The sequence below is a fragment of the Eubalaena glacialis genome, chromosome 12 (assembly GCF_028564815.1).
Source record: "Eubalaena glacialis isolate mEubGla1 chromosome 12, mEubGla1.1.hap2.+ XY, whole genome shotgun sequence".
Classification (NCBI taxonomy): Eukaryota; Metazoa; Chordata; class Mammalia; order Artiodactyla; family Balaenidae; genus Eubalaena; species Eubalaena glacialis.
In genome coordinates, this window is record NC_083727.1 from 15,359,923 (window position 1) to 15,382,830 (window position 22,908).

Below are 22,908 nucleotides of genomic sequence, written 5' to 3' on the forward strand. Positions count from 1 at the left end.
CATCAGCACCTGGTGTGTGCCTCACAGCCCCACGCTGGATAAATAATGTGCTTCAGCTCATGGAGCTAGAAATCCCAAGACCAAAATTCTCTTGGGACTCTTGCTACAATTATTCTCTTTCACCTGTGTGTACAAGTAAATAAATAAAAAGAACATCTCAGTTAACACAACTTTTGGGTTTAACATAAAAACTAAAACCTGCCCTGATAAGGCAGCTTCACTGTATACCATCTATTTATATTGTGACAGCCGGAAAGGAACTTCCTGCTGTTTCTCTGCTCGATTTTGGGGAGCAGTGTCATCTTAAAAGAAAAAAGCCAAGTTCATGTCCAATGATCTTGAGCTGAACTTGACATTCACTTGTACTGCTCATTTTAAGTGGTAGTTTTTATAAAACAAATAAAATGGTAAAATAAATTATGAATGGGTATGCATTAATCAACCCTGGCTTTGCTCCAACTTCCTAAATATTTACAAATTTATCTGTTTGCCACCTCTTTCCTCCTTACATCCCTGATGTCTAGGATAGTAACTTCCAATCAGTAGGCCCTCCACAAACATCTGCTGAATGAACAACCATCTGTGGCAAGTACTTTCAAGATGTCATGGTGTACAAAGAATTTTGGAGATTTTGTGTACAAAGAATGTCTGATGGGGTGGGGACAATGACACAGTGAAGTGTGACAGAATGGAGTGTGTGATAAAGCCTCTGCCTCTATGTTACTACTAAAGTTGGAAGATCACAGATTGCAGGGGACGGCATGGAAGTCAGCATAAGTTGGTAAGACCTAAAAAGGAACTTGAATGGTGCTTGAAGGATGTGAAAGATTTTAATAAGCAATAAAAGGAAAGATTATTTCACACAAGGAGAACGGCACACATCAAGGTGTGAATGGCAGCAAAGACAAGGCTTTTTCTGGAAAGAGGGACTACTCTATTTGTATTATGCCCAACATACTCATATAAGCTACTTCACAAAGCCTGGCGTCTATACTAGGATCTTTGATCATTTTGGAACTAACACTATGTTAAATCTCCATCTTCACCAAGAATATAATTCTGAACATAATCTTCATTAATTTCCTCCCAAACCTCTTAAATGTATAAAAATAACTGAAATACTTTAGAAGAGAGCTTTCCAATGGAAACTTTCTGTGATGATGGAAATGTTCTACAACCATGCTTTCCAGGCTAGTAGCCACCAGCCTCATGTGGCTAGTAAGTAGTTGAAATGGGACTAGTGCAACCGAGGAAATGAGCTGTTAATTTTAGTTAATTTAAATGTCAATAGCTTTCTATGACCAGTGGCTACTGAACTGGGCAGCAGTTCTTTCTAGCTCTAGAAAAGAACCCTGACTCGGGGGTCGTATTGTCTATGGTCTTTTGCTTAGAGTATGCCCACCCAGAATCCTGGCTGAGTGACACCAGGAAGGTAGGCTGGAGAATGTAGGGGTCTTCACTCTTTACCACATTCCTTGTGTAGATGTGGTGATCCAGGCTCATAGAAGCTAAGTTACTCAAAGTTAGATAGCATATCCTTCTTGAAAAGACCACTGGACTCATTACACATGCACCCAATGTTCATTGCCGCACTATTGACAACAGGCAAGACATGGAAGCAACCTAAGTGTCCATCAACAGTTGAATGGATAAAGAAGATGTGGTACATATATACAAGGGAATACCACTCAGCCATGAAAAAGAATGCAATAATGCCATATGCAGCAACATGGATGGAACTGGAGATTATCATACTAAGTGAAGTAATTCAGACAGAAAAAGACAAATATCATATCATTTATATGTGGAATCTAAAAATATGATATAAATAAACTCATTTACAAAACAGAAATAGAGTCACAGACAAAGAAGACAAATTTATGGTTACCAAAAGGGAAAGGCGGGGAGGGATAAATTAGGAGTTTGGGATTAACATATACACACTACTATACATAAAATAGATAAACAACAAGGTACTACTGTATAGCACAGGGAACTATATCCAATATCTTATAATAACCTATAATGGAAGAGTCTGAAAAGAATATATATATTCTTTTCTGAAAAAAGTGTGTGTGTGTGTATATATATATATTTATATATATATATATACATATATAAAACTGAATCACTTTGCTGTACACCAGAAACTAACCCAACATTGTAGATCAACTATACTTCAATTTAAAAAAATGAAGCTGACAGAATTGACGAAAATAAAGAAGTATGAAGGCTTTATAATATAGTGCCATCTCATCTTACTTAGATGTCAGGTTCTAAAGTCAGCAGCCCTGAAGGTCTCTTAGAAGACATGACACAATACTCTATTATCGATATTCCACTATCTCTTAAGCACATAACTGTTGAAGTGTTGAAACACACTGCTGTTCCCTCAGCCATTACACTGAATGAAAACTACATTGTTCTTTTGTTTTACCAAAGCCTAGATTGGAATTCACATAAGTTAAGTGTTCCTATGCTGTGATGTTGGCTTGAAGTACTTCAACGCTCATGAAATATTTAAAAAGAGGAATGAATTAGTACATTTGTAAGTCGAATAAAAATCTCTGGACATACAGTAATTATTTCAATTTGTATTTAAAATGAAGCATGAATTTTCAGTGATCTACAAGTGCAGTTTGGTAAATGGCCTTTCCTGTACCTCAAATAAAAGTATGTAATGTGAAACCAGCTTCCAACAGGAGCAAGGGCTTCATTACAACATCCCCCTGGTGTCATGGGAGCAGCTCTGCGTTGTGAGTGAGAACAACAGACCCTTGTGTCTTTGACACAAAGCATGTCGCTGGCTGTAAACCAGCACATCTGAGCTACCCAAGGTATACGTGCTGACTGCCATGAGCCAGCTCCCTGAGTGGCTCGTCCCGCTGGCTTGTTGGTCCTGAGCAACAGGTCAACCCAGAAGAATCCCAGAAGAATCTCGCTCTCCTAAGACAACCAGGACACATGTTGGAGATAGCTGGGGTCTGGGAAAGGAAAAAAGGCTCATCGCCAGAAAGTCTGCATTTGTCCATCTGAAATGGTGGTGAGAAATGATGATGATAAGGAATTCACATTCAAATCACAAGGGTGACCTTGTATACTTGTTTTTGTTTGTTTTTTGCCTTCAGTTTGATTTATTTCAGGTCATAGGAATTTTCTTTGTCCAATTTCCTGTAGTTGGACATCTTGAGGACTATATTTCATGGGACCAAATATGCAAAGGGATCAACATAGTGTCTAACAGAGCAATCTCGAGTGATATACAGAGCCTTGGGTTTAAAATTTGCTCATTGAATATGAATTCATTTGAATTTTGTTTCATCTAGTGGGAAAATTTTAGATTTTTACTCCTAGTTGAGGATTTTTTCCTCACTATTGTTCCCTTTTTTGATTTCTTAATTTAATTTTAAACAATTTTTAAAAATTTTATTTTTAAAAATAAAATGTTTATTTTATTTTTTATTTATTTATTTTTATTCTTTTGTTTTGTTTTTTAATTCTTATTTTATATTAGAGTATAGTTGATCTACAATGTTGTGCTAGTTTCAGGTGTACAGCAAAGTGATTCAGTTACACATATACATGTATCTGTTCTTTTTTTTTTTTTAATTTTATTTATATTTATTTATTTATTTATGGCTGTGTTGGGTCTTCGTTGCTGCACACGGGCTTTCTCTAGTTGCGGCGAGTGGGGGCTACTCTTCGTTGCAGTGCGCGGGCTTCTCATTGCAGTGGCTTCTCTCATTGTGGAGCACGGGCTCTAGGCACGCGGGCTTCAGTAGTTGCAGCACGCGGGCTCAGTAGTTGTGGCTCACGGGCTCTAGAGGACAGGCTCAGTATTTGTGGCACACGAGCTTAGTTGCTCCGCGGCATGTGGGATCTTCCCGGATCAGGGATCAAACCCGTGTCCCCTGCAATGGCAGGTGGATTCTCAACCACTGCGCTACCGGGGAAGCCCCCATGTATCTGTTCTTTTTCAAATTCTTTTCCCTTTTAGGTTATTACAAATATTGAGCAGAGTTCCCTGTGCTGTACACTCTTAAACAGAACATTACAGCAATGCCAAAAGAAAGCAATATAGAGGAATAGGTGATTTTAATGATCTCACCCAAAGGAGGGGGAAGGGCTGGCAGTGGCCCGAGCACTTGCTTGGCCTAATGATATGCATGTATGACACACCTGCTGTTCCTCCTGGCATGAAGTTACTCGCAAACCTCAGTGTGTTGTAAGACTAATATGAATGAACACGAGGTGCAGCCTGGCCTCTGTATTCCTGGGCAGGAGTCATACTTCCCTCATTCATCTACTGGAGCAGGGTTGTCAAGGAAAAATCTTCTGGTCTAAGATTAAAAGTCTCACTCAAGAGCGGAGTAAACTACTTTCATGAAAGGAAAAATAAATCATTTTCTGAAATAAAATGATTGCTAAGACAAATCCCTAACCTCTCAGATCCTGGGGTGATTGGAAGCCTGTGCTGTTTTGAGTGATTTCCCCCTCCAGTCCTAAGGTTGTCGTTTTCCTTTTGAAGTGGTCTTTAATACACCTGTGATAATATTGAAATAATGTTGCTTGCTTTTCAGGCTGAGAAAATGGATGCTTTCCCTACTGAGTCCTCTCGTGTCATCTGAATTTAAGTCAGAAAGACCAAGGGATGGATGGAGTGATGGCAGAAGGTGACTAGCTAACACTGGGACATTGACAGTTCATTTTACATCCCTGTCTTTCTTGCTTGGCCCATAATTTTGGATGAAATAATGCATTTCTAAAAGTTTTGCCATAGTGACATTCCATTTTTTGTTAGAAGCACTTAAATGAAATTATAGGAATCCTTGTGACATGTACAAGTGAAATGGATATAGACCACTGTTTCTTTCTCATCAGGTGCTATTTCTAGCTTCAAGGAGACAAAGCTGCGGGATGCTTTGCCAGAATCACAAAGGGCTGAATAGGATGCATTGAGAAAGTTGGGCTGGATCTAACAATAGGTTCAGATCTGAAGAGACCTGTCAAACACAGATGGGCGAGGCAGCGGTAGGGGTAGGCCAGGGAGGTGAGTGATACACTGCTGGCCAAAGGAGTCTGGACAAAGAACCTAGAGGCCAGTGTTGCAGAACAATCTAGTTTTGATAGCGATCTAAGATGTGTTTACGGAAGGATGTGGTATTGAGGCGGTGTGGGAATTTGGAGCTGAATCATGAAAAGGAGGCAAGAGGAGAAGACGCTGATGAGGGAAGGGCTAGAAGCAGTTCAGGATGGATGACCAGAGCTCAACCATAAATAAGAAAGCAGAACATGAGAGCACAGGGAAGAGACACGGATTCTGAATGAGATACTTAACTGACTGGAAATATAAGGGACAGCTTCCTGTAAAACATGCCAAACATTCAATTGCACAAAAGGAGGAAAGGAGAGAGCTGAAGAAAGGACTGGTGGGAACAGGCAGACCAAGGGCAGGTCTGAGGACAGGCAGGAAAGAGCCAGAGGAGGTCAAAGGCCTTGAGAAGGAGACAATAGTAAAGGGATAAGGGCATAAAAAGAAAGGTCATCATCTCTGGTGGGGCTAATGGCAGACTCTGGGAGGGCTCACACCAAGGAGTACTTCCCAGAACTTCTGCTGCCAGTGTCCTTGTCCTCACGGTGAGCCACAGCCACCCCTAGCCTCTGCAGGACACCGTCCAACACTAGCAGTATGCTGAATTTTATATATATAGAATCACATCACCAGCAAGAGGGCAGACAGCAGAAGCAAGAACTACAGTCCTGCAGCCTGTGGAACAAAAACTACATTCACAGAAAGATAGACAAGATGCAAAGGCAGAGGGCTATGTACCAGATGAAGGAACAAGATAAAATCCCAGAAAAACAACTAAATGAAGTAGAGATAGGCAACCTTCCAGAAAAAGAATTCAGAATAATGATAGTGAAGATGATCCAGGACCTGGGAAAAAGAATGGAGGCAAATATTGAGAAGATACAAGAAATGTTTAACAAAGACCTAGAAGAATTAAAGAACAAACAAACAGAGATGAACAATACAATAACTGAAATGAAAAATACATTAGAAGGAACCACTAGCAGAATAACTGAGGCAGAAGAACGGATAAGACACCTGGAAGACAGAATGGTGGAATTCACAGCTGTGGAACAGAATAAAGAAAAAAGAATGAAAAGAAATGAAGACAGCCTAAGAGACCTCTGGGACAACATTAAATGCTCCAACATTCGCATTATAAGGGGTCCCAGAAGGAGAAGAGAGAGAGAAAGGACCCAAGAAAATATTTGAAAGATTATAGTCGAAAACTTCCCTAACATGGAAAGGAAATAGCCACCCAAGTCCAGGAAGCGCAGAGTCCCATACAGGATAAACCCAAGGAGAAACACTCCGAGACACATAGTGATCAAATTGGCAAAAATTAAAGACAAAGAAAAATTATTGAAAGCAGCAAGGGAAAAATGACAAATAACATACAAGGGAACTCCCATAAGGGTAACAGCTGATTTCTCAGCAGAAACTCTACAAGCCAGAAGGGAGTGGCATGATATACTTAAAATGGTGAAAGGGAAGAACCTACAACCAAGATTACTCTACCCAGCAAGGATCTCATTCAGATTTGATGGAGAAATCAAAAGCTTTACAGACAAGCAAAAGCTAAGAGAATTCAGCACCACCAAACCAGCTCTACAACAAATGCTAAACGAACTACTCTAAGTGGAAAACACAAGAGAAGAAAAGGACCTACAAAAACAAACCCAAAACAATTAAGAAAATGGTCATAGGAACATACATATCGATAATTACCTTAAACGTGAATGGATTAAATGCTCCAACCAAAAGACACAGGCTTGCTGAATGGATACAAAAACAAGACCCATATATATGCTGTCTACAAGAGACCCACTTCAGACCTAGGGACACATACAGACTGAAAGTGAGGGGATGGAAAAATATATTCCATGCAGATGGAAATCAAAAGAAAGCTGGAGTAGCAATATTCATATCACATAAAATAGACTTTAAAATAAAGAATGTTACAAGAGACAAGGAAGGACACTACATAATGATCAAGGGATCAATCCAAGAAGAAGATATAAAAATTATAAATATATATGCACCCAACATAGGAGCACCTCAATACAAAAGGCAACTGCTAACAGCTATAAAAGAGGAAATTGACAGTAACACAATAGTGGGGGACTTTAACACCTCACTTACACCAATGGACAGATCATCCAAAATGAAAATAAATAAGGAAACAGAAGCTTTAAATGACACAACAGACCAGATAGATTTAATTGATATTTATAGGACATTCCATCCAAAAACAGCAGATTACACTTTCTTCTCAAGTGCGCAGGGAACATCCTCCAGGACAGATCACTTCTTGGGTCACAAATCAAGCCCCAGTAAATTTAAGAAAATTGAAATCATATCAAGCATCTTTTCTGACCACAATGCTATGAGATTAGAAATCAATCACAGGGGAAAAAACGTAAAAAACACAAACACATGGAGGCTAAACAATACGTTACTAAATAACCAAGAGATCACTGAAGAAGTCAAAGAGGAAATCAAAAAATACCTAGAGACAAATGACAATGAAAACACGACGATCCAAAACCTATGGGATGCGGCAAAAGCAGTTCTAAGAGGGAAGTTTATAGCAATACAAGCCTACCTCAAGAAACAAGAAAAATCTCAAATAAACAATCTAACCTTACACCTAAAGGGAACAGAGAAAGAAGAACAAACAAAACCCAAAGTTAGCAGAAGGAAAGAAATCATGAAGATCAGAGCAGAAATAAATGAAATAGAAACAAAGAAAACAATAGCAAAGGTCAATAAAACTAAAAGCTGGTTCTTTGCAAAGATAAACAAAATTGATAAACCATTAGCCAGACTCATCAAGAAAAAGAGGGAGAGGACTCAAACCAATAAAGTTCGAAATGAAAAAGAAGTTACAACAGACACCGCAGAAATACAAAGCATCCTAAGAGACTACTACAAGCAACTCTATGCCAATAAAATGGACAACCTGGAAGAAATGGACAAATTCTTAGAAAGGTATAACCTCCCAAGACTGAACCAGGAAGAAATAGAAAATATGAACAGACCAATCACAAGTAACGAAATTGAAACTGTGATTAAAAATCTTCCAACAAACAAAAGTCCAGGACCAGATGGCTTCACAGGTGAACTCTATCAAACATTTAGAGAAGAGCTAACACCCATCCTTCTCAAACTCTTCCAAAAAATTGCAGAGGAAGGAACACTCCCAAACTCATTCTATGAGGCCACCATCACCCTGATATCAAAACCAGACAAAGATACTACAAAAAAAGAAAATTACAGACCAATATCACTGATGAATATAGATGCAAAAATCCTCAACAAAATACTAGCAAACAGAATCCAACAACACATTCAAAGGATCATACACCATGATCAGGTGGGATTTATCCCAGGCATGCAAGGATTCTTCAATATACGCAAAATCAATCAATGTGATACACCATATTAACAAACTGAAGAATAAAAACCATATGATCATCTCAATAGATGCAGAAAAAGCTTTTGACAAAATTCAACACCGACTTATGATAAAAACTCTCCAGAAAGTGGGCATAGAGGGAACCTACCTCAACATAATAAAGGCCATATATGACAAACCCACAGCAAACATCATTCTCAATGGTGAAAACTGAAAGCATTTCCTCTAAGATCAGGAACACACAAGGATGTCCACTCTCACCACTATTATTCAACATAGTTTTGGAAGTCCTAGCCACGGCAATCAGAGAAGAAAAGACGTAAAGGAATTCAAATTGGGAAAAGAAGAAGTAAAACTGTCACTGTTTGCAGATGACATGGTACTATACATAGAGAATCCTAAAAATGCCATCAGAAAACTACTAGAGCTAATCAATGAATTTGGTAAAGTTGCAGGATACAAAATTAATGCACAGAAATCTCTTGCATTCCTATACACTAGTGATGAAAAATCTGAAAGAGAAATTAAGGAAACACTCCCATTTACCATTGCAACAAAAAGAATAAAATACCTAGGAATAACCTTACCTAGGGAGACAAAAGACCTGTATGTAGAAAACTATACGACACTGATGAAAGAAATTAAAGATGATACCAACAGATGGAGAGATATACCATGTTCTTGGATTGGAAGATTCAATACTGTGAAAATGACTATACTTCCCAAAGCAATCTACAGCTTCAATGCAATCCCTATCAAATTACCAATGGCATTTTTTACGGAACTAGAACAAAATATCTTAAAATTTGTATGAAGACACAAAAGACCCCGAATAGCCAAAGCAGTCTTGAGGGGAATAAACGGAGCTGGAGGAATCAGACTCCCTGACTTCAGACTATACTACAAAGCTACAGTAATCAAGACAATATGGTACTGGCACAAAAACAGAAACATAGATCAATGGAACAAGATAGAAAGCCCAGAGATAAACCCACGAACCTATGGTCAACTAATCTATGACAAAGGAGGCAAGGATATACAATGGAGAAAAGACAGTCTCTTCAATAAGTGGTGCTGGGAAAACTGGACAGCTATATGTAAAAGAATGAAATTAGAACACTCCCTAACACCATACACAAAAATAAACTCAAAATGGATTCGAGACCTAAATGGAAGACCGGACACTATAAAACTCTTAGAGGAAAACATAGGAAGAACACTCTTTGACATAAATCACAGCAAGATCTTTTTTGATCCACCTCCTAGATTAATGGAAATAAAAACAAAAATAAACAAATGGGACCTATTGAAACTTCAAAGCTTTTGCACAGCAAAGGAAACCATAAACAAGACGAAAAGACAACCTTCAGAATGGGAGAAAATATTTGCAAATGAATCAACGGACAAAGGTTTAATCTCCAAAATATATAAACAGCTCATGCAGCTCAATATTAAAGAAACACACAACCCAATCCAAAAATGGGCAGAAGACCTAAATAGACATTTCTCCAAAGAAGACATACAGATGGCCAAGAAGCACATGAAAAGCTGCTCAACATCACTAACTATTAGAGAAATGCAAATCAAAACTACAATGAGGGATCACCTCACACCAGTTAGAATGGGCATCATCAGAAAATCTACAAACAACAAATGCTGGAGAGGGTGTGGAGAAAAGGGAACCCTCTTGCACTGTTGGTGGGAATGTAAATTGATACAGCCACTATGGAGAACAGTATGGAGGTTTCTTAAAAAACTAAAAATAGAATTACCACATGATCCAGCAATCCCACTACTGGGCATATACCCAGAGAAAACCATAATTCAAAAAGACACATGGGGCTTCCCTGGTAGCGCAGTGGTTGAGAATCTGCCTGCCAATGCAGGGGACACGGGTTCGAGCCCTGGTCTGGGAAGATCCCACATGCCGCAGAGCAACTAGGCCCGTGAGCCACAACCACTGAGCCTGCGCGTCTGGAGCCTGTGCTCCACAACAAGAGAGGCCGCGATAGTGAGAGGCCCGCGCACCGCGATGGAGAGTGGCCCCCACCTGCCACAGCTAGAGAAAGTCCTCGCACAGAAACGAAGACCCAACACAGCCAAAAAATAAAATAAAAAAAAAAAAATAATAAAAAAAAGACACATGCACCCCAGTGTTCATTGCAGCACTATTTACAATAGCCAGGTCATGGAAGCCACCTAAATGTCCATCGATAGACGAATGGATAAAGAAGATGTGGTACATATATACGATGGAGTATTACTCAGCCATAAAAATGAACGAAACTGGGTCATTTGTTGAGATGTGGATGTATGTAGAGACTGTCATACAGGGTGAAGTAAGTCAGAAAGAGAAAAACAAATATCGTATATTAACACATATATGTGGAACCTAGAAAAATGGTACAGATGAACCGGTTTGCAGGACAGAAATTGAGACACAGACGTAGAGAACAAATGTATGGACACCAAGGGGGAAAAGCTGTGGGGGGTGGGGTGGTGGTGTGATGAATTGGGTGATTGGGATTGACATGTATACACTGATGTGTATAAAACTGATGACTAATAAGAACCTGCTGTATAAAAAAATAAATAAAATTCAAAATTTCAAACAAAAACAAAACAAAAATTAATTAATTAATTAAAAATAGAAAAAGAAAGGTCATCCCTTCTCCTTAGACTGTTGTTCAGCAATTACTATGAAATACAAAAGACATACAGAGATGTATGTTTTAAGTTCTATGAATTAAAACTACAAATATAGTATTTATGTATACATTTTTATATATTCTAAATACATGCAACTGTATATATTTAAAAATGATTAAAATGGAAAATTTCATTTTACATATTTTTTTACCACAATTAAAAAAACTATACACATACACACACAAACACATATACTCTATATACATACATACAAGTACCTATACATATGCATTTTTATTTATTTCCTTAAAATTTGAGGCTCTGTTTGCTGGCTGATGCCTGGAGTCCAATTAAAGGATAACTCAAAACCCTACCAACAACTGGTTTGAATCCTTAAAAAATATAACATACATAATTCCTCAGTAATCAACGAACTCCCTCACCCCTCGATTCCCTGCCAGCAGGGGAGAAAACACTCCTAAACACACAGGCAGTGAAAGTGCAATAGTTCAGAAATCTGCGGTGCTGGCTGTGGCCCTAGATGGAGTCTTCCTGGTCTGTTTTGATCTCCCTTGATTCTAGCCCTGCTGTGATCAAGAGAATGGCTTCACACAAGGAACAGGAAAGACCTTTTAATAAAAACAAACACCATCTTCTCATGCTGTCAAGGTTACACCTCTAAATGTTTACAAGTTTAGAGGAAGGATATGGAGGGATGTGGAGATGGTTTTCAACCTTTACTCCTGATTTAACAAACAATATTCAGATGGACTTTCGGTGCCATACATTCTTTGCAAAAGCTACTGACTTTCTGTTAAATCACTAATAGCTCCCAATTCTAATGGAGAAAGAATGCTAAATGTCTTGCTTTAATTTGGGAGTGCCTTTCTTTCCTGGTGCACTAGGGGCTGCTAATTGCTGGTTTTAACACACTTGAACAGGAAACCAACCCTGGAGCCTGACCTCCAGGTTACCTGAGTTACAAGACAATTCTTGAAGGTCAATTCAGGAAACCCCCTCTCTTCCTGAAGTGAAAGTGACAGAAGGAAGAGCTAACATAGATTACCAGCCTCCTATGTCCCAGCATTTTACTCCAGGACATTTCATTTGGTCCTCACAGCAACTGGGTGAAGTTGGTGTTAATATCAGACACTATTTTATAGATAAGGAAGCTGAGGCTCAGAGAGTTGTCCACATTTATATCCATAGTGGGAGGTCCCATCGAGATTTGAACTCTATTTGCAAATGAAGTTACCGACAACGGATTAGTCTCCAAAATATACAAACAGCTCATACAGCTCTATGTCAAAAAAACAAACAACCCAATCAAAAATGGGCAGAAGATCTAAATAGATACTTCTCCAAAGAAGACATACAGATGGCAAAAAGCACATGGAAAGATGCTCAACGTCACTAATTATCAGAGAAATGTAAATAAAAATTACAGTGAGCTATCACCTCACACAGGTCAAAATGACCATCATCAAAAAGTCTACAAACAGTAAATGCTGGAGAGGGTGTGGAGAAAAGGGAACCCTCTTGCACTGTTGGTGGGAAATGTAAATTGGTACAGCCACTATGGAGAACAGTATGGAGGTTCCTTAAAAAACTAAAAATAGAGTTATTCCTGGGCATATATCAGGAAAAGATGAAAACTCTAATTAGAAAAGATACACGCACCCCAAAGTTCATAGCAGCATTATTTACAATAGCCAAGACATGGAAGTAACCTAAATGTCCACCGAAAGAGGAATGGATAAATAAGATATGTGGTACATATATACAACAGAATACCACTCAACCATAAAAAAGAATGAAATAATGCCATTTGCAGCAACATGGATGGACCTAGGGATTATCATACTGAAGTAAGTCAGAAAGAGAAAGACAAATAACATGATATTGCTTCCATGTGGAATCTAAATAAATGACACAAATCAACTTATTTACAAAACAGAGACAGATTCACAGCCATGGAAAACAAACTTATGGTTGCCAAAGGGGAAAGGGAAGGGGGAGGGATAAATTAGGAGTTTGGGATGAACATACATCCACTACTCTATATAAAATAGATAACCAACAAGGACCTACTGTATAGCACAGGGAACTCTACTCAATATTCTGTGATAACCTATATGAGAAAAGAATCTAAAAAAGAATGAATATCTGTGTATGTATAACAATCACTTTACTGTACACCTGAAACTAACACAACATTGTAAATCAACTATACTCCAATTAAAAAAAAAAAGATTTGAACTCAATTCTGAATGACCCCTTTAACTATAATACATTACTTCGTCCATCAAGTGTCCATTTGGCATGGGGCACGTCCCTCACCTTCTCTGAACTCCTATTTCTGCATTTAAGATACAGAGTTGAGCTCACACACCCCATGGGATTGGATCAGATATACTTGAAATTATGTATGGAAGAGGGATTTGTTAGCTAATAAAGTGTAAATACAGATTCGTTTTTTCATCTGCTATACTGTTTTCCTGGGTGCTTGCAGATATGGAGATATATTGGTCACCTGTAAAGATATAATTGCCAAAAGTAATAATAGAAAAGATAGGTTTTGGGGAGGACTTCTAACTGCTCCTTAAAAGGAAAGGGGGCTATGATCATCATTAACGGTTGAGAGGAAATGACGCAGTGCAGTTCAAGTTTAAATATATCAATTCTCACATGATAAACTTCCTCTGAACAATTAGGCCACTGCCTCCTATTCCATATTTAAAAAATTAGTATTCTGGGAGATTGGGATTGACATATATACACTAATATGTATAAAATAGATAACTAATAAGAACCTGCTATATAAAAAAAAATTTTTTTTATTCTGAAATAATCAACAGCCACCTCTAGTACCATGAACAAAAGTTGCCTCCTCTTGAATTAGAAGCTACTCTGGTAAAAGAGGTGCAGAATTTTCTCTAGAGAACAGTGGCTGCTTCCCTCAATATTTCAAAGTTCAGCACAGACTCCCGAGTCAGAAGAGCAGCTCGTTTCTCGCTTTAACTAATGGAACCGTCATCAGAAGGCCTCATGCTCTGTGAGTTGTCCGGCCTTACAGTGTCACTGAGGTCAGGTAAACACTATTTCTCTCGAGCTGTTCCTCTTTCCATTTGGGGTTTTGAGGCGATTTCTACTCCCCACACAAAAGCAATCATGCCCTGTGCTCCGACACTATTTCCAATTTCTCCAATGAGCTCAGGTGTCTTTCTTCTGTAACACGAGACTGGGGCGGGGCTGGAGCAGGAACTAAGAGGCCATCAATCCTGCGCTGAATACATTCTTGGTGGAATAGAGTCTGGGATGATAGCAAAAGGCACACAGAAGCCCAGTTTGTGCAGAGAAGCAAAGGCAGCAGGGTGTTTCATCCAAAAGCATTTTGTCACTTCTTTTTTTCCTGTAGGGCAGTCTGATACCTAATTGAGCTGTCCAGCATCAAAGGGCTAGTCGTGGGGGGAAAACAAAGGGAATTAAAGGGTTTCAAGAAAACCATTATTACTTAAATAAAAATTAAAAACAAAAAAGAAAGAAAAAAAAGAAAAAGAAAACCGTTACTTAGTCCACAAAGGCTCGCCAACACTGACTATGCACGTAATTGTGGCGGGAGGGAGGTTGAACTCTGTTACCGCCTGCAACGATGACTTCAGATTTCTACACCGTTACAAGACAAGATTGTAAATGGTCTTATATTATCGAAGATCGACTTGCCAGCGTGAGCGACAGAGCTATCAAGGAGACAGTCCCTAGTGAGCCAGAGGCAGCAACAGCTCTTTTCATAAACTGTCACGTAGCAATAATAGGCTGCGCTGCTGATTCTCTAAGAAGCAATTACGCATCTCACATCTAATTTCTGTGTTATAAGAAAAGGGAATAGTGTATGTGGGCAAAGGAGGCAAGAATCCTATCAAATATGACTTTAGACCACATTATTATAAAATTGTTCCCCTTTTCACAGAAGAGTAGACATTTTAACAGCATTATCTCCACAAAAAATGGGAATTCAGGAAAAAAAAATTATGATATTGGTGGAAAGGAAAAGGGTTCATTTTAGGGATAGTACATGTTTAAGACAGCACAACTCACAAAACATTGCTTCTATTTACTGACCTTTTCACTTTGGATGGTTTCCTTGAAAAAGCCACACTTTGTGAAATCATTCGTTTAAAATCTGCCATTGCAGGGCTTCCCTGGTGGCACAGTGCTTAAGAATCCGCCTGCCAATGCAGGGGACACGGGTTCTAGCCCTGGTCCAGGAAGATCCCACATGCCGCGGAGCAACTAAGCCTGTGTGCCACTACTGAGCCTGCGCTCTAGAGCCCGCGAGCCACAACTACTGAAGCCCACACTCCACAACTACTGAAGCCCGCGCGCCTAGAGCCCGTGCTCCACAGCAAGAGAAGCCACCGCAATGAGAAGCCCGCGCACCGCAACAACGAATAGCCCCCGCTCGGCGCAACTAGAGAAAGCCCGTGTGCAGCAACGAAGACCCAACACAGCCAAAAATAAATAAATAAATAAATAAATTTATTAAAAACAAACAAACAAACAAACAAAAAAACTGCCATTGCCACTCAGAGTGGGATGGTTCACGATCAGAGTGAGGCGGTGGTCTGAGGGTTTCCTGACAGTTGTTTGTGTAAAAGGGCCAAGAGCTGCACCAATTCATGAGGGCTGCACCCTCATGACCTAATCACCCTCAACCCAGCAAGCCTTCCCTGGGCATCAAGGCCCAGGAAGGAACACAAGATTACCTTGGCCAGCCACCATCTGAGTTGGCTTCCTTCCCCGTGATGAGCCCACTGCAGGGCTGCATCTATATTATGCTCAGCATCTCCAAAGAACAGCTTCTAATTAGGACATCTTTCTTCCTGTAGAACCCAAGCCCACCGCCCTCCCCACTGCCACATCCTGCCCCCAGTTGATCACCACCACCTCTATAAGACAGAACATTAGGGTCTCTCATAAAATGACCTTTGAACACGACACACCTTTTCTGAGCTAACCATCCCAATTCATTCCTGAAATCCTTCCTCCCACAGTTACCAACTACCTGCAGTGACCCCATCTGGCATGGATTCTTTGCCCATCATGGTCCTTCCTCTTCAGGTGGGTCACTCAGTTGTTGCCCGTTTGAGAGGAATCCCCCCATCCCAACTCCCACTTTTGAACACAGTACTGGATTCTGAATGACGGAGCAGGATGATGGCCTCCAACATTCCACACACACTCCCCCAGCTCTGCCTCTGTCTGGCTGTGGGACATAGGGCAGGTTACTTAACCTCTTTTTGCTTTAGTTTCCTTGTATGTAAAACACGGGAAAAGCAACAGTTTCTACACATCGGGGAAGTAAGGACTAAAGAAGTTAACAAGCACAAAGTGCCCGTATGCCTGGCAGACAACAAGCCCTCCTTAGCCGTAAAGTTATCATCGTGTTCTTCATGATGTAACTCTAGACTCAAGACTAACGGAATTTGTGAGGGATGAAGGAACCAGAGAAGCCACCAGTTTGAAGCCTGAGCACTCTGGCAACCAGGGACTACCTATGAGAACAAATCCAACAGCCAGAGCTGGAGCCAGCAAATCCAGAATGGAGATGTTTGGGTGACAGCAAAGATGAACCAAGAAGAGTGAGGTCCCGAGAAGTTCAGATATTCTGACTGAACCCTCATTATCCAGCTGTGTTTAAAAAATATACTAGACAATCCAGCAACTCCTCTTCAGCGTATATGCCCAAAAGAACTGGAAGCAGTTTTACACACATGTTCATAGCAGCATTATTTATAACAGCCAAGAGGTGGAAGCAACCCAAGTGGCCATTGACAGATGAATGGATAGCAAAAAAGTGGCATAAACATACAATGGACTGTTGTTCAGCCTTAAGAAGGAAAGAAGTTCTGACATATGCAATAACATGGGTGAACCTTGAGGACATTATGCTAAGTAAGTGCTACGGACTGAATGTCTGTGTCCCCCCAAATTGGTATGTTGAAGCCTAATTTCCAATGGGATGATATATTAGCATCTGAGGCCTTTGGGAGTGATTAGGTTGATGTCATTAGGAGATGGGGCTCTGGGGTGATTAGGTCATGTGGGTGCACCCCTCATGAATGGGATTAGTGCTCTTATAAAAAGACAACATAGAGAGATCCCTCCCCACTTCCACCATATGAGGATACAGTGAGAAGACTCCCATCTATGAAATAAGAAGCAGGCCCTCACCAGACATCGAATCTGCTGATGCCCCGATCTTAGACTGCCTAGCCTCCAAAACAATGAGTAATAAATTTGTTGTTTACAAGCCACCCAGTACTATGGTATTCCTTATAGCAGCCTGAAAGGACTGAGACAGTGACTAAGCCAGTCAAAAAAGGGACAAACTTTATGGCTTACTGGTATGAGAGAGCCAGCAACAGAGGAGAAGGAGAAATGGGGAGTTAGTGTTTAACAGGCACAGAGTTTCGATTTTGCAATTTGCAAAGACCTATGGAGAAGGAGGGTGGTTGCACAACAATGTGAAGCTACTTAACACTAGTGAACTATTCACCTAAAAATGGTAAAGATGGTCAATTTTATGTTATGATGTATTTTATCACAATTCAAAAAATTTTAAAAATATACGAGGCATAGCTCAAGAAAACCATGGTGCAAATGGGCTATAGCAGAAACGGACAAGGAAAATACTGCCCGTGATATCCCATGCCTTATGAAGTTGCTCAAAAGTCTTGTCCCTGTGCAAACCCTGTTGAACCCTGTACTCCAAAACCCCTCTGCACTGAGTGCAGAGCACAGGCTTGGGGGCAAGGAGCTGGGGCCCCTTGGCAATAGGACCTCGTCAGATGGCTTAACCTCTTTAACCTTCGGTTTCTTATCTGCAGAGCTGTTGTGACAACCCATGGGAAGCTCTCAGCGCTGGCCTGGCATACAGTTAAGGTGCAAGACCCGTCAGGCACCATTATCACTGTGTTGGATCTTACCTGCACATCATACAGGAATTGGAAACGACTCTTTTTACTTGCAGCTTCTCTCACAGCCTGAGCCAGGTCCACCGACCCTTTCCCACCAATCGACCAGTGATAGCAGGGCACTGCATTAAAGGCGCCAGCCCGCTTTGCAAGCTCACACACCAAGTCAATCTCCGCTCGGGTGTCGGTCCTGGTGATGAAAATGTTTGTGGTTTTGCATCTGTATTCATTTAGCGATGTTTTTAAAGAAAGACTAACTGCTTATACAGAACCTTGCTCCCAAACACTGAATATATTTTAAACATCAAAAGTGGTTACACTGTGCTTAAATAAATCAGACCTTAAGAAAAGCATGGTGGAAAAATCCTCTCCAACATGACTCAAATATTTCAAGTTGTTAAGGGTTTTATTGAGAAAATTCCATAACATACCCCTTTGATCATCCACAGTCTTTCCGTCAGAAATGCTGGGTGGAATTAAAAAGAAGAAGAAAAAAAAAAAAAGCCAAAGAAATGGTAACTCACTATATAGATTTCACTTCCCTGATAACATTTGAAAACACTTCTGCTAAAGTAAAACCAATTCAAAGAAAATCAAACAAATAGAATAAGCAGAGTATTTCTCTATACTTTTAGATGAAGCAGAGAAAAGGTCAAACATCCTCAAAACACAAAAGCAGTTAGTTCACAGGGTGGCCCAGTGATATGACCACATTTAAAGTAGGACACTTGACTTACTTGAAGACATTCAGAGCCACGACAACAGGGACCCCGAAGAGGTGAGCAATCTGAATTTGTTTCTCTAGGTTACAGCAGCCATCTGCCACCAGCTGGAGGTTCTGTAAGAAAACCAGGCCCCCATGTATCACCTCCCATCCAACCTGCCAAACTACACAGGCAGGCCCACTCTGGCAGGTTTTGGGTCTATCTATACTCACGTTATTGTCCTGGAAGCTTTTAAAGAAAGCCATCAATCACTTTTTCCCTCCAAGAAAAGAAGGCTGCAGAAGGAGGAGGCTCATTTTCCAAATAAGGTCTAAAATTATTCCAGATCCAATGGCATATGTGGGTCTTGAGCCAGGCAGCTATTTCTGCTGCAGACTGGTGGCCAAGACGTCAGCAACATGCCCACGCTCTGTGGGCTGGTGGACCAGAAGGCGTAAGGTCCTGGGAGGGCGACGAGCACCGTCCAGCTATTCCCTGCTCAAGTCCCTGGCGCCACCCATAGGAGCTAAGAGGTACTGTTGCTAGTCAATCAAAGTCTATTTACTCAAGCAAGTCATAAAGCCAGTTGTATATCCTCCAAAAGTCAGTATCTGCCACATCAAAAGAATACATGGGGAGGCTTCCTTGGTGGCGCAGTGGTTGAGAATCTGCCTGCTAATGCAGGGGACACGGGTTCGAGCCCTGGTCTGGGAAGATCCCACATGCCGTGGAGCAACTGGGCCCGTGAGCCACAACTACTGAGCCTGTGCGTCTGGAGCCTGTGCTCCGCAACAAGAGAGGCCGCGATAGTGAGGGGCCCGCGCACCGCGATGAAGAGTGGCCCCCACTTGCCGCAACTAGAGGAAGCCCTCGCACAGAAACGAAGACCCAACACAGCCAAAAATATATAAATAAATAAATAAATAAAAGATTACTATAAAAAAAAAAAAAAAAAGAATACATGGATATAAGAGGCCTGCTCTGATGGCTGCCCAGGGGGTAGGAACTGGACAGAAAGCCTACACCCATCTTTTCTTAAGATTGGAGAGTTAACTGAATGGATTTTATCCCTTCCCCCACCCATTTCCTCTTGGATTATTAGAAAAGCACTTTTCTAAGAGGCCACTGGTGGAGGACCTATTCCCTGACTGAGATTCAACTGCTAGTCAATGGTTAACTGGATTTGAATAAGTCTTCACTCTTACCTCTTCCGTATATTCTTTTTTAAGAGGGACCCCAGCAGTTACCTGAGATAAGAAAAGACAAAAATTAAGAATAATCCTATCAAACTGGTTACTCTGATTAAGATCTGAAAGAAAAACAAATCATGGTCCCTTTTTGGGAAGGTTCATTTAAAAAAAACATTTTGTGCTTTTAAACCAGTAACTGGCAGCCCTGGCTGAACATAAAGTCTTGTGGGTGCTTTTAAAAATCACTGATGCTTGAGCTCCACCCTGACCAATTAAACCAGGATTGCTGGGAGTGGGACCCAGGATCAGTGATGGTTAAAAACTTCTCAGGTGATTCTAATTTGAGCTAATATTAAGAACTTTCATACTGTTGCCCATTATCCTAGCATAAAAGGGAACTCACAGTATGATTAATACCTGATTTATACAGAGTGCATAATCGTTCTAAATAAATTCTAAGTCATTTAAAAATAATTGCCATTAATTTTTCCCTTTTTTTGGCCTAGTTTCTTACAGAAGCCGATGGGGTTGGCAGTTTAAAGATAAAGAAACTGAAGGTGAGAGAAGGCAGGTATCTTGCCCACAGTTACACAGCAAATGAGAGGCAGAACAGGGGCATGAGTATAATAGGGTTCTGAAACCCCAATTTAGTGCCTTTTCACAGTTCCCCATTGTTTTTTTTTTTTGTCTATAGCCTGCAACTGGTTTCAGTGAGAAACCCTAGACAACATTTTAATTCACTGAGGATGTGGTGACTTATTCTCCTCTCAGCGAAAGAGGTCTTGAGAATATTAGAAATCCTTTGAAAAGTTACCTCTATGACAGATTGTTTTTTGAGATTGTGAGGAAACATCATAAGGTATTTTCAGATGGGTTTTTTTTTCAGCATTAGCATAAACTAAAACACACAGTGGACCCTTCAATTGGAACAACCAAAATGCTGGATTAAAAAAGGAACATAAAGTACTGCTGAGCTTGAACATATGCAAAGTTCTGCAAAATCAAAAATTAGGCAAAATCAAGAAAAATGGGTTGTATGCAAATGCCAGAAAGTAGAGGGGATCAACAAAACCAAAGCTGGTTCTTAAAGACTAACAAAATTGATAATATTCTGGCAAGAGTTTTTTTTAAAAAGGAATGAAAAAAATATTATAACTACACATGCTGTAGACAGAATTAATAGGATACTGGGACAAACTTTATACCAATACTTTTTAAAAGATAGAGAAACTTAGTATGAGTTTTAATATAAAACTCATTTAGGAAGAAATAGAGAACTTAAACAGTTCTCTACTCATTAAAAAAAATTAAGTTTGTAGTTAAAAACCTACCCCTCACCAGTAAGCAACAGGCCCAGGGAGTGTTACAGGTGACTTCTTCCCATCTTTGAATAAATAGATTATTCTAATGTTACAAAATCCCTTAATGAGAATATAAAAAAGAATCAATAAGAAAAATTCAGTTATTCATAAAAAAGATAATGAAAGGTTCATTTAATATTTGTAATATAATTTGCAACATTAATAAAGAGAAAAATCATACCATCTCAATAGACAAAGAAAATTATTCAACATATAGTATAACAACTTGACAAATAGCAACAGAAGGCAATTTTCTTAACCTGATAAAAAACATACACTGAAATATTACAGAAAACATCATATTTAGCGATGAACTATTAAAAGTGTTCTCTTGCTGATAAGGAATAACAGTAGGATGCTGGCTATCAACACTATTTAATACTGCATTGCAACTAGAAACATATGGTTAGTGATGAAAAAAAAGTATCAAGATTGGAAAGGAAGAAACAGAACTGTCATTATTTTCATATATGATTGTCCACATAGAACTCTCTAAAGTATTTACAGCTAAATTAGTACAATTAGTAAGAGAATTTTTTAAGTTATGGAGATTTAATATAGAGTATGGTGACTATAGGTAAAAATATTGTATTGTATATTTGAAAGTTGCTAAGAGAGTAGATCTGAAAAGTTCTCATTCCAAGGAAAAACATTTTTTTTTTAAACTATGTATGGTGACAGATGTTAATGACTTATTGTGGTGATCATTTTACACTGTATACAAATACTGAACATTATGTTGTATACCTTGAAACTAATATAATGTTGCATGTCAATTATACCTTAAAAAATTTAGACAGGTCACTGGATATATATATAAGAATCCAGAAGTAACCTGTGAAACTATTTAAAAATATAAAGCACATGGGAACAGATCGGTAAAAGGATGTAGAAGTCCTTTGGGCAATAAACTGTAAATGTTTATTAAAATATATTTCAAAAGACCTAAATCAGTGAATATCCCAAGTTCCTAGATATAAAACTGATCTATTGATTTAATGACATTCCAAAAAAACCCCAAAATCCTAGAAAGATTCTTTATGGGACTTTATGATTAGTTCAAAAATACATATGGAAGTGAAAAGGACTGATAAAGGCTGGGCACCCATGAAGAAAGAGAACTACCGGGGAGAGCTTGCGCTACAGACTTAGTGTAGCACAGACACAATTATGTGTAAATAGACCAGTGCAACCAAATGAAGGTCCCAGAAAAACACCTACACATGTATGGAGAATTGATTTATCACAAAGTAGGCTTGAAGATCAGAAAGGAGGGACTAATTAAAATAAATAGTGCTAGGCCAGTTGGTTATTAACACAGAAAAAATAAAATTAGGTCTGGTCATTATACCACACACCAAAAATCAGTAATGAGGGTGATGGTTAATTTTGTGTGTCAGCTTGGGTGATGGGATGCCCAGATACTTGGTCACACATTATTCTGGGTATTTCGGTGAGGGTGTTTTTGAATGAGAATAACATTTAAATTGATGGACACTGAGTAAAACAGACTGCCCCCCATAACGTGGGTGGGCCAC

At 39.6% G+C, this 22,908-nt stretch overlaps 1 protein-coding gene across 10 annotated transcripts in view; it reads right to left on the bottom strand.

Moving 5' to 3' along the window:
• Window positions 1-22,908, bottom strand: part of MTHFD1L (methylenetetrahydrofolate dehydrogenase (NADP+ dependent) 1 like) — a 290,546-nt gene that overhangs the window by 146,753 nt on the left and 120,885 nt on the right. For 9 of the 10 annotated variants that reach the window (XR_009702806.1, XR_009702808.1, XR_009702807.1 and 6 more), the window contains 3 exons: window positions 20,025-20,066; window positions 18,853-18,953; window positions 18,128-18,305 (listed from right to left, as the gene is read on the bottom strand). Coding sequence is in view for 6 of the 10 variants with exons in the window: in XM_061206824.1 (XP_061062807.1) it covers window positions 18,128-18,305; window positions 18,853-18,953; window positions 20,025-20,066 (321 nt within the window). In the remaining 4 variants the exon portion in view is untranslated. The remainder of the gene's footprint in view (window positions 1-18,127; window positions 18,306-18,852; window positions 18,954-20,024; window positions 20,067-22,908) is intronic. The other variant, XM_061206826.1, reaches the window with a different exon arrangement.